The sequence below is a fragment of the Nicotiana tabacum genome, chromosome 2 (assembly GCF_000715075.1).
Source record: "Nicotiana tabacum cultivar K326 chromosome 2, ASM71507v2, whole genome shotgun sequence".
Classification (NCBI taxonomy): Eukaryota; Viridiplantae; Streptophyta; class Magnoliopsida; order Solanales; family Solanaceae; genus Nicotiana; species Nicotiana tabacum.
Window position 1 is genome coordinate 33,128,136 of NC_134081.1, and position 14,654 is coordinate 33,142,789.

Below are 14,654 nucleotides of genomic sequence, written 5' to 3' on the forward strand. Positions count from 1 at the left end.
TGACCGAGTATATCCGATATAAGTTCACTACGAAAAGTTCAAAGGGAAACCTACTTATCCAGATGCAATTAATTCTTGCATGTAAAACACACACGCGTCCGTGCATTCCTTTGTCTTATAGACATTCCCCATTCATGTGGGAGATTGTTGGGCTTAAAAGATTGGTGAATGGGAAATGGAGGGAAGAAAGTGGAGGGAAAGTGGAGGGAAAGTGAGATCCATCTTGCTTTGGAAAGAACAAGTGTCCATCATTGGTGGTGAAAAGAAAATGGAATATTTTTATATTGAGTAAACACTTCCTTTGGTGTTAAATGGGTTGGAAAGAAAGTAAGTCTCGCCGTCGTCGTCGTCGCTCGCTCGGCTCGGCTTCGGCTTTGGCTTCAGATTCGTATTTGGTCTAAGATCGATTGATTGATTAATCGTTTTGGACAAAATTTCTTTCAATTATTTATTTAATTAATAAAAATTTAACCCGAAATAACCTAGGACCCGCGACCCAGTCCGTTTCTTTCCCGGATTATTTTAAATCCTTTTTTCCGGAATATTTCAAATGGGAAACGTTCCCACCTGTTCCAACAGCCATGGCTGTTCCTGAAAGATTGCAAACCTTTTTTGGATAAGTGCCAGAAAATGGCTATAAATATGCCTTGATCCCAGAATCTTTCCTTACGAAATTTTTTGAGCTTCTTCTCCTTCTTCTGCACAATTAAAATTCCAGTATGGTTTACAGCCTTCGAGTGGTTCGCTGTTTCACAGGCGTTTTTTGTACCAACACTCTGGTGATTTAAATCGTTATATCCTAGGAGGATAATATTCCAGTACCTCGGGTGCTTGAGGGGAATAATTTTCTTAAGGACACACTGTGCATTCAGCGGACTCGATTTTATTCCGAAATTATATTCCAGATTCAACTTCATTACTTCGACATTCTGTTGCTGCTAATTTTATGTTTCTTCTTCTGTTTCAAAAAATTTACCGTTTCATTATAGTAATAAATATTGTCTAACAATAATTTAGTACTGCAAGTAATAATAAACCATCAAGATAGATGTACTTTATGTATATATGACTATGAACCATTCTTCGCCACTGGACCGTTTCACTCATTTTCCTGCACAATATAATTTTACTTTTGTGTAATATAACAATACCAAATCATAAATCCCAAAGTTTAAAAATGGGAATTCATAAGAAGAATGAAAAAAAAACTCCCTGGGAAATTTAAGCAAATTGATTCACATACGAAATACTCGAGCTTCCACGGGCAATGTAACTGATTCTAGGTAGTCAACATTTTGTAGTTCAACCATGAACTTGATCTTTTAGGAAGGAGATAATATCGGATTGAAATAGATAGCTCAATTATTTAGAGACTCGTGCTGATAACGTGTTACGAAGCTAAGCTCAAAATAACAATATAAAATAAGAAGATAAGTAATAAAATAAGAGAAGAAGAGATAACTTTCTTATTTTATCAAGTGTTCAAGTGTGTACAATATGATGTCCAAACCCTCCATTTATAGGATGATATTTAGGTAATACAAACAAGGGCGAATTTAGGGGAGCGAAAGGGTGTTCATCCGAACACCTTTCGTCGTAAAATTATACTGTTTATATAGGGGTAATTTTGATTTTTAAGTATATATATAATATGTTGAACCCCCTTGACACAAGCCAAAAGCTTGGCTTAGTAGTCAAGGGTGTTCAGATTTTGTAGAAGGTTGCAGGTTCAATTCCTGTTAGCTGCAATTTAATTCTTTTTACCTCAGACGTGCTCACTCCACTCCCTCTCTCTCTCGCTTGCTATTCTTCTGTCATGGCATTGGCATCCCAGGTAAATTCCTTGCTTTTTCTAACTTTTTCTCGGAATTTTATTAGTGTTTTATTGGTTATTCTTAATTTAGGTTAATGACTCTTGTTTGTTGTTTTATGATTCTTGAATATGTAGACTTTAATAATGTAAATTATTGAGTTTTCTATTGCATTTTCTTTGATAAACTTATGAAAAATAATTGCTGACTTTTTTTTGAATTGAGATACTTTTGACTCGATCTTTGGTGATAATTGCTAATATTTTATTCCCTTCTGTTGCATATGTTACAATGATTAATATTGTATAGGAAGAAAAATCTCAATCTCTTACTATCCAAATAAAATAAAATAAAATATAAATCGCTAGCACGTGTGCGTTTTCAACATATCGTTAGCATGAGTTTCGACGACAGTTTAGTTCCTATTTAGATTTAATTTTGTATGTACCCGTTTGACATTACATTTGGATTCAACAAATTTCGATGAACCCCTTCGATGAAATTTTTACTGTTCACTTCTTTATAATATTGAACACCCTTGTTCGGAATCTTGGATCTGCCACTAAATACAAAAAGGATGTCATGAACAAGGTATTAACTATTGAGATCATGGGGATGATCATGTATGAGGTTATGGAGGTGTGGTAAGAAGTAGTGAGGATTATTTACATAATGAAGAAGAGTAGTGGGAGTTATATTTGATTAGTGGACATCCATATAATATGTATTTCATAACATTGATTAATATAGAGATTAAAATAGGCATTCATATAATATGTATTTCATACCTTGCTGCTGCTTGCTATTCTTCTGTCATGGCATTGGCATCCCAGGTAAATTCCTTACTCTTTCTAACTTTTTCTCAGAATTTTATTAGTGTTTTATTGGTTATTCTTAATTTAGGTTAATGACTCTTGTTTGTTGTTTTATGATTCTTGAATATGTAGACTTTAATAATGTAAATTATTGAGTTTTCTACTGCATTTTCTTTGATAAACTTATGGAAAATAATTGCTGACTTTTTTTTGAATTGAGATACTTTTGACTCGATCTTTGGTGATAATTGCTGATATTTTATTCCCTTCTGCTGCATATGTTACAATGATTAATATTGTATAGGAAGGAAAATCTCAATCTCTTACTATCCAAATAAAATAAAATAAAATATAAATCGCTAGCACGTGTGCGTTTTCAACATATCGTTAGCATGAGTTTCGACGACAGTTTAGTTCCTATTTAGATTTAATTTTGTATGTACCCATTTGACATTACATTTGGATTCAACAAATTTCGATGAACCCCTTCGATGAAATTTTTACTGTTCACTTCTTTATAATATTGAACACCCTTGTTCGGAATCTTGGATCCGTCACTGAATACAAAAGGGATGTCATGAACAAGGTATTAACTATTGAGATCATGGGGGATGATCATGTATGAAGTTATGGAGGTGTGGTAAGAAATAGTGAGGATTATTTACATAATGAAGAAGAGTAGTGGGAGTTATATTTGATTAGTGGACATCTATATAATATGTATTTCATAACATTGATTAATATAGAGATTAAAATAGGCATTCAAAAAGTCAATTGAGAAATGGGGAGAATGATAATTGTTCAAAATAAAGGAGGGAGTTTAATTTTTAAAGTAAAATTTGAGGGTATAAATGATTTTCACCCATTTATAACTAGTATTTCTTTAATAGTTAAATTAACTTTGATTTATTTAATTAAAAAAAATTAGTTGCAGGTAAAATTTCACCTGCATTATACAGGTACTTTATGTAACAAATAGTCCCACTTCTGGGAACCTGCCAAAAATCCCAAAAAATGAAGACAAAACGAGAAACACGTTTGGGATAATTTGGCAGAAACCGCGTCAAAGTCATCGAGGGGCATCATCATAATTCTCATATACTACTATTCTTCTCCCTCGCACACACACATCAAACAATTGGCGAATCTTTTCATAACCTCGTTGATTGTTGTCTGAATTCCTCTCAGATAGGGCTTTTGGTTCGTATCTTCTACCTGCAATTCCTTTAGCTGATTTTCTAATTGTAGCTTAATGAATTATCCTTTATTTATGTATGCAATAATCTTCTTCAATATATGATAGAGATCTAATCTTTGAGTTAATTATTCATGTGAGACATCTTTATTTACGCTGAAGAGTCTCTATTTGTACCTTTTTTTTTTTTTTTTTGTTAAGAGGGAAACCAGCAGCCGTCTATTTGTACTTATTTTCTTTAAATAGATAAAATTATGAAGAGGGTCTTGAAATTTAGGTCAAGCAGCTTACAGTTTACTTGAATGGGATTAAGTTTATATCTTTAGCTCTATTTATACTTATTTTCTTGAAAATAGATAAAAATAGGGAAATGGCTCTTAAATTTTAGGTCAAGCAGCTTGTAGTTTACTTGAATGGGGTAAAATTTATATCTTTAGCTCTATTTGTGCTTATCTTCTGGAAAATAGATAAACATAGGTAAAGGGGTATTAAGTTTTAGGTCAAGCAGGTTATAGTTTTTACTTGAAATTAGTAGGAACTGTTTGTTTTGGTGTTGTCTGAAAGGGGATTGTAGCCAATGGCGGAGCCAGAAATTTTAACAAGGGGGTTCAAAAATTCGAACTTGGGACTTCAAGCAATTTTTGAACTACCTTTGCCACTACAGGGGGATTTAAATGTTAATATATATATATATATATATATATATATATATATATATATATAAATCCAAAAAGTTTTTCTTTATTTCCAAAAATGTTTGTAGCCACCTTCATCCTTCTTGGTCCATGATCTTGTTCAATTCATGCCCGACCTTTTGCGTTTTTGTCATTAATTTGCTCTTTCTCAGATTTCAGGAAGTGGGTTTTCAACTGATACTACTGGTGCTTAAATTGGAAGTTGATTTGTTGTCCACTAAAAATGGGGATCACTGATACGGTACATTCACTTACAAATTGTCCTTCAGTTCATCTCTTTAGTGAAAAAGAAATTCCTTTGGTAGTAATAATTAGTGGAGTTTATGCATTTACTCTGCCTCTGCTACCAGTCTATTATGCTTAGTTCACATTGCTTTCTCCTGCTCCTATTTGTGATTTATGCATTTACATCGTCTCTGCTTTCAGCCCTTTTTTATAGTTGGTTCACATTAATGTCTCCTGGCTCTGTCAATTCTCAATTTTAGTTCGATTGGCTTTCTGTCGCTCTTTCTCCGACTCTATATGTGCGCTGTGATCCTGTTATCATTCTCTTCACTCATGTGTTTGTGTGACAAAGGACGGAGCACGTGCAAAATTTTTGAATAGGGAAAGAAACAAGAAAAATACAAAGCATAGTACAGACTATTTGATTCTTGAAAGATAAAATTAGAACACCATCTGAGAAACCCCTTGGTACTTTTTTTGAAGTTTCTTAATAAAAGTTACCTTACCTGATCCCAAAAAATAAAAAAAAGAACTCCATCTGAGTGTTTTTATCTTTGAGTTGTCTTGCGTTAGTTAAAGTTCAGATAGCATTTGCTGAAATGCTGTAAGCTTGATTATAGTCCCATGATTTTATTATGCTGACCAACACAACTCTTTAGTCTTAGTTACTGAGGAAAATGGCTCTCGACCAGGATAAAAATAGATTTAGAGAACTCACAACTAAATTCTGGAGCTAACATGGAAACACAGAAACAAAGCAAAGACAACCCAACCAAAGAATTATAGCATAAACTTCCAACCTTATATTGTATTCCTGGTCTTAAGTTGCCCTATATTTTCTGAGCTTGCTAGATTGGTATTGATTTTGATTCCTAATCATCTACATTATAAGGAATTCAACTTGTCTTTTGGTATCTGAATACATAAGGAACATTATTACCCTCCCAAGCCAGCTTGCAAACATCTCTAACTCATAATGGTCCGAAAGAAAATCCAAAAATAGTAGTTACCATATGTTCCTCTCTTATATTCTGTTCGGCACCTGCTCAATGCATTTATTCCTAGTGTCATTGCTTAAAAATTGAGAAATCTTTGAAGCTAATTCCATTTCTTCTTGAGACATCCAAAATTGGTGAATTTTTCCTATTGTTTATCTTCTTTTAAATTTTGCCAGTCAACTCCCGATGTTTATCAAACATTTAGATAAACATCGGAATTCATCAGTATATGCTTTTACCGTTTTTTTAAACAAAAAAGTAATGTAGCATATACTGATGGATTCCATTGTTTATCATCACATGTTTCTTGACTTTGAACGATTGTCTCGATCTTCTTCCATGAGTTCGTCTAGTAAGTTGACTATCCATTTTGTTTTCCTTTGGATTTAGTCTCTCCCAGCTACACTATCCAAACTTTTCAGATAATAGAAACTTCAATATTGCACTTAATTGTGTTCTGTTAACTGGGACTTATCTGAAATAGAGTTGCATAATGAGGCTGATGTCCTTTGATGGAAAAACCAATTTATTTATAAAAAAAATATTGCTGCATAATTAGAAAATATGGTGTTTTGGGAATTTAATAAATCAAACATCTAATACCCAGGGCAATCGAGCAACTTAGATTGATGAGAAGCGGAAAGCTAGACCTTTTGGTATAAAATAATGAAGCCCACCAACATATAATACACAAAAAACATAGGAGGAGGAAAACTCTTGGTTGCAGCCTAGAAAATCTTACTTGCAGATTGTTCCATATGTTATCTATATGTCACTATGTCCTTGTTAATCAATAGATTGAAACCCCTGTCAACCCAATTTGAGAGTAATTCATTAGTATGGAAAGAGTTCTTATGTTGGAGTATTAAATTCTTTTTCCAGGTACATAGCCTTTTCTCTTGTTTCAAGTCACGGTCCACAAACAATGATGGTGATTCATCCCATAATGTCAAGTTTGCTGGTGGAAATGTGTCCCTTATTACTACGAAAGAAAGTTGGGATCAGAAGTTGGCAGAAGCAAATAAAGAGGGCAAAATTGTGAGTATCATGAAACCCCCCCCCCCCCCTGCCATGTACACATGTGTGTGTGTGTGTGTATGTACATACAGTGTGTGTGTGAGAGAGAGAGTAATTTTTATTAAATGGAGATTATTCCAGAAGTTGAAGAAACCTAAATTTTTATGCAGTCAGTTACTGGAAATATGTTCTTGCGTTTGTGATAGAGTCAAGCCTTTGGCACTTGATTGAGGAATAAAACAATTATGGGCCCAAATAGAGCATTTATTATAGGGAAAAGGGCCAAATTTACCCCTTTTGAAATATTTGTCTGTGGCCATATATACCCTCACCGTTAACAAAGTTTTAAGAACTACCTAACGGATTCCCACTGGGTTATTTTTTTTTGAGATGGTAACATATTGTATATTATAATAAAATCAATACATAGGCTGTACTGAAACCATATTTACAAGTGAGTAGCCAAAAGAAAAAAACTTGGACCTCAGGCCTAACAAGATTCTAGGACATCTAGGATTGAAACATCATCTTCTGCGTAGATCTGTTTACACCAAAAGCAAAAAAGAAAAACACAATTAAGCTTGATCTTCTGCACAAAATTTCCTCTATCCTCGAAACATCTGGAATTCCTTTCTTTCCAAATTGTCCACCAAATACATGCTGGGATAGTTCTCCATCTATCTCTGTCTCTTGCTCCAGTTCCAGTTTCATCCCAACTGAAAAGAACTTCAGTAATCTTACTAGGCATTGTCCAAGCTATGCCCCTGAGATTAATAAAGATCTTCCATAACTGGTCAGTTATCTTGCAATGTAAAAATAGATGGCTAACTGTCTCAACATCTTCTCCACATAAGTGACATTTTGAGCACAATTGAATCCCTCTCTTTATAAGATTGTCTTGTGTCAGAACAACCTCCTTTGCTAGTAACCAGCAAAAACATGCTACCTTATTGGGAATCTTGATTTTCCATATATGCTTCCAAGGTTAGTTATTAATCTGCTGGTTAGCTTGATTCAGGATCTTGTATGCTGTATTCACCTTATAGATGCCACTATTATTTTCCCGGCACCTTATTGTGTCCACCCCACTCCGTAAACTTATGAATCTTTCCATATGTTTGTAGAAGTCAGTCATTCTGGCCACCTCCCAATCATTCAAACTTCTTCTAAAACCAAGTGTCCAACCTTGTGGGGACCACATTTCAGCTACTGTGTTGTGTTGATGTTGTGCCAGAACATACATATCAGGGTAGAGGTCCTTTAAGCATCCATCTCCCAACCAGTTATCTTTCTAGAAGGAGGTTTTATTGCCATCTTGCAGTTTGATGGATGAGTGGTTCTTTAGAATAGGCCAGAGTGACCTGATGGATCTCCATAAGCTAACTCCATATGCTGTATTTACTTCCTTTGTTATCCACTTGTCTTTCTCACCATATTTGGCTTTGATCACATTACCCCATAAGGTTTGGGGTTCTTGAGAATACCTCCATAGCCATTTCATCTTGAGAGCTTTGCTATGATCCTTCAAATTCCTGATGCCTAGTCCACCATGAGCTCTGCCAACTATAAGGGATTTTCACTTGACTAAGTGAAAAACCCTTCTCTGTTCCCTTGCCACAAAAAGGTTCTTCTTAGTTTGTCCAATCTCTGTATGACTCCTGCAGGAATAGGGAAGAGTGGCATCATATATGTTGGGAGTGCATCTAAAACTGAGTTGATGAGGGTGAGTCTTCCTCCCATTGATAGGTACTGGAATTTCCATCTGGACAACTTCTTCTCACACTTTTCAATAACATTGTTCCATCTCTTGTTGGATTTAGATTTGGCACCCAAAGGCATGCCAAGATAGACAGTAGGTAGAGTTTTTACTTCACCTCCCAAGATTAGTGCCAATTGTTCCATATCAGGTACTTCATTTATTGGGTAAAGATGGCTCTTTTTTCAATTAACATGAAGTCCTGAAATCTCTTCAAACAGTACTAGAATAACTCTTAGAAACCTCAGCTGCTCCTTTTCTGCGTCGAAAAAAATTAATGTGTCATCAGCATATTGAAGATGTGTGATTTCCGGACTATTGTTTCCACTTCTAGCTGCCTCAAACCCTTTGATCCATCCATTGCATTTTGCTTTTTTAACCATGTTATTCAGACCTTCCATGACTATTATGAAGAGAAAGAGAGATAAAGGATCACCCTGCCTTAAACCTCTATGGGCAGGGGAAAAACCCTCAGGAGATCCATTTATGATGATTGAAAACTTGACAGTGGAGATATAATATTTCACCCAGTTGATCCATTTTACCCCAAAACCCATTTGGCATAGCATATTTAACAAGAAGTTCCAGTTTATATGATCATATGGTTTTTCGATGTCTAGTTTACATAGAATTCTTGGTTTCTTCTGTTTAGTTCTTTAATCCACAGCTTCATTGGCAATCAGAACAACATCCATTATTTGCCTTCCTTTGATGAAAGCCATCTGTTGTGAATCCACCAATTTCTCCATCACTCCTTTAAGCCTCTCTGTCAAAACTTTTGAAATTAGCTTATATACACTGCCTATCAAGCTTATAGGCCTGAAATCACTCAGTTCCTTTGCACATACCTTTTTGGGGATCAGGGCTATATATGATGCATTAAAACGTTTTTCAAAGATTTTGCGGGAGTGAAAATTGTGGAAAACCTCCATAATGTCCTACTTCAATACATCCTAGCACTTGATAAAAAAACTCATTGTGTAACCATCAGGTCCAGGAGCCTTGTCCACTGCACACATCTTCAAACACCTCAACACCTCTTGTTCATCAAAGCTACTTTGTAAGAACTCCTTTTCTTCTTCAGATATTTTAGGACATATATCATAGTTGCACACAGGTCTCCACTCTTCATTCTCTGTATATAACTCTTTGTAAAAGTCAATGATCTCAGCCTTGATTCTTTGTGGCTCTACAATTGTTCATTCCTGGATAACTAACTGATCAAAGTTATTGCTTCTCTTATGTGCATTAGCAGTTTTATGGAAGAAACTTGTATTCCTGTCCCCCTTCTTAAGCCAAAGAGCTCTGGATCCTTGCCTCCATGCAATTTCTTCATTTTTCAGGTGTTCCTTATATTCCATGAGAAGAGAGGCCTTCTTTACTGATTCCTCTTCTGTTAGGGCTCTATATTCCAGAGTAGAGTCCAACATTGCTAATTGATTTAGCATGTTGGTATTTTGCAATCCCAAATTCCCCTGGCAACTTCTATTCCATTCCTTCAGCTTGCCTTTGAGTGCTTTCATTTTACAAGCTAAGATGAAATCTGGCCTCCCTGAAAATTCAAAAGATGTCCACCATTCTTTGATTCTATCTATGAAGCCTTCTGTGTTCAGCCACCGGTTATCAAACTTGACGTATGACTTGGTGTGCTCCCAAGAACCACATTGTAAAGACACTGGAACATGGTCAGAGATTAGTCGTTGGAGGAGGATTTGCTTGATGTTCCTGAAAGTGTCATCCCATTCTTCAGAGATTATTTACCCGATTTCACTTCATTAACCTATAACCCGTAGCCCATTTAACCCATGACCCGTATTTTTTTAAATGTCTTACGACATTTTGTTCCATTTTGGAGAAAGACCAATGTGCGATGTCTTTTCAAACAACTTGTGCAATGTTTCTTCCAAATCAGTAAGAGAAGTTCTCCATAAAAATTCGGATAAAAGACCCATTAAAAGAAGGAACAAACGTAAACAACAATAAGAGAAATAGAAATAGCAAAATTAACCAAAACACACAATATACAACTCAAAACATACATATCAACACGTATTTGACAATTTTAGCACATTCTCGAAACCCTAACAGGAAAACACAACTCAGAAAACTCTAAACCAGTTATCTCAAAAACCCTACGACATAAATTGAACACAATCTTACAAGAAACCAACTAAAATAAACATAATCAGAGAAATTTAGGAAGAAAGATTGCGCCTTTGCAGCCTTGAAGAGAAATTTTTGGAAGCAAAATCACAGAGGCATTAAAACCTAAGACATAGCACTTCGGTCTCTCTCCAAAATGAAATAAAATGTCTTAAGACATTTAGAAAAATGGGTCATTCCATTTTATATTATGGGTTACGGGTTTATATGTTAATTAACTGGCCTTGGACGTGTATATGGAAAATCAAGATTCCCTATAAGGTAGCATGTTTTTCTTGGTTACTAGCAAAGGAGGCTGTTCTGACACAAGACAATCTTATAAAGAGAGGGATTCAATTGTGCTCAAGATGTCACTTATGTGGAGAAGATGCTGAGACAGTTAGCCATCTATTTTTATATTGCAAGATAACTGACCAGTTATGGAAGATCTTTATTAATCTTAGGGGCATAGCTTGGACAATGCCTATTAAGATTACTGAAGTACTTTTCAGTTGGGATGAAGCTGGAACTGGAGCAAGAGACAAAGATAGATGGAGAACTATCCCAGCATGTATTTGGTGGACAATCCGGAAAGAAAGGAATTCCAGATGTTTTGAGGATAGAAGAAATTCTGTGCAGAAGATCAAGCTTAATTGTGTTTTACTTTTTTGCTTTTGGTGTAAACAGATCTACACAAAAGATACTGTTTCAATCCTAGATGTCCTAGAATCTTGCTAGGCCTGAGGTCCAAGTTTTTTTTCTTTTGGCTACTCACTTGTAAATATGGTTTCAGTACAACCTATGTACTGATTTTATTATAATATACAATATGCTACCATCTCAAAAAAAAAAGAAAAAAAAAAGGAGTGAAATCGGGTAAATAAAATAACCCGGTGAAAATTCCGTTAGGTTTGAGGGTATCTTTAAAAACTTTGTTAACGGTGAGGGTAAATTTGGCCACATAGTATAACGGAGGATAAATATGACTAATATTACAAAATAGAGCGGTAAATTTCAACCTATTCCCTTTATTATACGAAGTGCACTAGCCAAATGTATGTTCGGCCACTAAAAACCTGATATCAGCTACTGTTTGGCGCCAGACATTGTTAAACTTTCAACTTTGCCCTCATTTTGATAAATGTTTGTGTTAGGACTTGACAGGAGATAATGATCTAATTTGTTGTTTCTAAATCCTCTCTTTGACTCACAGTTGCCTTTTTGAGAGTGAAAGAAAAGAGGGGGTTGTCTTTTGGGGGGTTTGAGGTCGATTATTTAGGAGAACGGAGGGGTATTTGGTTGAGGTATTAGAACTAAACTCCCTTTAAAGATTCAGTTGGTCTTTGATGGATTTCTTTTTGGGTGTTTGGGGGGGGGGGGGGGTTCTCAGATGTGGTAAGCATATTCTAATATTGTTCAAGCTCGAGTTGAATTTGAAAACCTTCACTTGTTTATTTGATGAACCTACTTTATGGAGTTGACAATTCAACTCTATTAGCTAGGTTTCTAACTCATTACTTGCTTAGTCTACATGAACAGACTTGGTAACTATCAATTGCTAAAGGCATGTTAAAGTTTGGCTTGGTAAATTTTATGTCAATCTTGAACATGTGTTATATGTCATTTATACTTCGTGGCCTGAGATAACAGTTAAAATTTCTATGTGCAGCACTTTTCTTTCCATTCATCAATTTCTTTTCGTGTTATGGGGAGATCATCTATGCGAAGCTAAATTGAAGTTTTAGGAGGATAAACCTTATTAAAAAAGAATTGGAGTTTTAGGAGAATAACTTGAAAAGCAATCACTTTTATTTAATACACTTCCTTTTTACTCTTTTAGTTTGTCCCAAAAAAAATGACACCTTTCTCTTGTTGGAAACTATTACTAAGTATTAATTAAAGCATCCCCATTTACCCTTAATGAAATGACTTGTTGGGACCCACGTGATGTAAGAGCTTATTTTTCTGTAAGGAGAGAATAATGAAAAGACATGTAAAACTCTGATCACTACACATTTAAAAGGATAATTTTGGTACTTTGCAAAATTTGGCTTACATGTCAAAAGTCTTCTTTAATTTCTTAAATTGCATATCCAGTTGAACATCTTCACATAAAATGGGACTGAGGGAGTATTATGTTTTATTTTGTGGAGGGAAAAATAAATAATTAGCATGAGGATCTTGCTTTCAGTACTCTTATGAACGATTTTGGTAGGACTGCGTAACATGATGTTGGTCACAAGAAAATTTTGAATGTTTTATTTCATCAAGATGGAGAGTATGCTTTTCATGTTTACCATTTACTTGCCCTGCTGGTTGCTGCAGATGTGTCAATGTGTAGGACATGCTTCTGGAATCCACATACTGATCCTTAAGTATTCATTGAAACTTGCTAAAAAATAAAAAAATGGAAGAAGTTGTGTCTTGTCCAGACGCAAGTGCAAACTCACACCTCTATGCATGTAACTTAATTCTCAAAGAAGGCGCAGTTACATAAAAAAAATTAGGCACTTTTAAACTCTATAGGTACCAAATTAAGGTCTCTCCCTCAAGCACGCTGGTTTGCTCACATGTGCAGGGAGAGGATACAGACAGAAAGGCGCAGAGGTTTCCACATATAGTCTTTGTTTTTGCCTTGTTCTACTTTTTGCATTTTGCCTGCAGTGTTTTCTAGCATTTTGGACCTTTCTTACCCAAGTGAAATGTTGGCAGGTTATTGCGAATTTCAGTGCTTCATGGTGTGGTCCATGTAGAATGATTGCCCCATTCTACTGTGAGCTGTCTGAGAAATATCTTTCTCTGATGTTTCTAACAGTCGATGTTGATGAGCTTACAGTAAGTAGCAAGAATTTCAATTGAGAAATTTCAGAGTTCAATCGTATACCCCCTTCTGCTTCCCTGACTAGCTAACTCTTTAGGTCTCACTGTTTTATGTCTATTCTTGTGGAGTTCCAGCGTCTCGGAGATAAATGAACAAGACTTGAATGTGTTATATGATACGAACATAAATGTTACATGATACCAACATTCATATGATACGAGTGTTTGTTTGATGTTTTGTTGGATTATTTTCCAACAGTAATCTGAAAGTTTCGGCAGTCAAGTTCATTGTTTGTTCTTTCTTTCTTTTCTTCTTTTTTTTTTTTTTTTGGTTCAGGAATTTAGTTCATCCTGGGATATCAAAGCAACTCCAACTTTCTTTTTCCTCAAGGACAGCCAGCAGATTGACAAACTTGTAGGGGCCAATAAACCAGAGCTGCAGAAGAAAATAACCGCGATTGCAGACACACAGGTAGTATGTGAGACACAACCGCAGTAATGGCTCTCGGAGGTAGGAATTTTCTTGAAATCCCTGCTTTCCAATTTTATCAAGAATTCAGGTCTCCAATGGGACTCCTTCCTTCCTTTGAGTTGCTGTCATTATGTTGTACAGTTGTACGTTGAGCCACTACTAATTTTGGGGACATCCTGTGTTTGCAAAAGAACTGAAGGCAGTCCAGTCCATATTCAACCCCCCTCTTTCGAAACAAAAAAATCAAAAATAAATAAAGAAGTTAAGAAAATGACGTGATCAGAATAAAAGTAGGGTTGCTTGTTTTGATATTCTGATTATGAGAGAAGGTGCAATATGCAAAAAGTTTGTATCATAACGTTATTGACTTGTGTATATTCTATTCCTTGTCATTTTCATATTGGAATTTCTGAATATATTCTTGTACAAAAGCTTTGTGGAATTGTGGGGAAGATGCGCAGAACGGCTGTACCAAGCTTGCAAAGTAAATTAACTAAAATGAACGTTCGACTCTTAAATCACCATTAACTACTCCCTAGAAAGTAGAAACTTTACTCTTGCGACCTTGTTTGGGAGTCACGATTTTTAATTTAAGATATCTTTGGTAAACCAAACACCATTTCCCTTAATCATTTTATAATGTTTTACTAAATCGCAAGCGTAGAAGATGCTGACACCATGTTTACATAGTGCATAATTAATCGTAAG

General features: G+C 35.3%; 1 protein-coding gene across 2 annotated transcripts; it reads left to right on the forward strand.

The window, feature by feature from the left end:
- The first annotated feature begins 3,616 nt into the window (after positions 1-3,616).
- On the forward strand, positions 3,617-14,362 carry LOC107802441 (thioredoxin H9). Of its 2 annotated transcripts, none has more exons than XM_075232414.1 (6): positions 3,617-3,826; positions 4,669-4,757; positions 6,622-6,777; positions 13,367-13,489; positions 13,812-13,985; positions 14,088-14,362. In XM_075232414.1, the coding sequence occupies exons 2-5, from the start codon at positions 4,740-4,742 to the stop codon at positions 13,971-13,973; spliced, it is 459 nt and encodes a 152-aa protein (XP_075088515.1). In that variant the 5' UTR covers positions 3,617-3,826; positions 4,669-4,739; the 3' UTR covers positions 13,974-13,985; positions 14,088-14,362. The 2 variants fall into 2 exon arrangements, with proteins under 2 accessions (XP_075088515.1, XP_075088517.1); XM_075232416.1 differs by having other exon boundaries at positions 3,695-3,826; positions 4,676-4,757.
- The last annotated feature ends 292 nt before the right edge of the window (positions 14,363-14,654 follow it).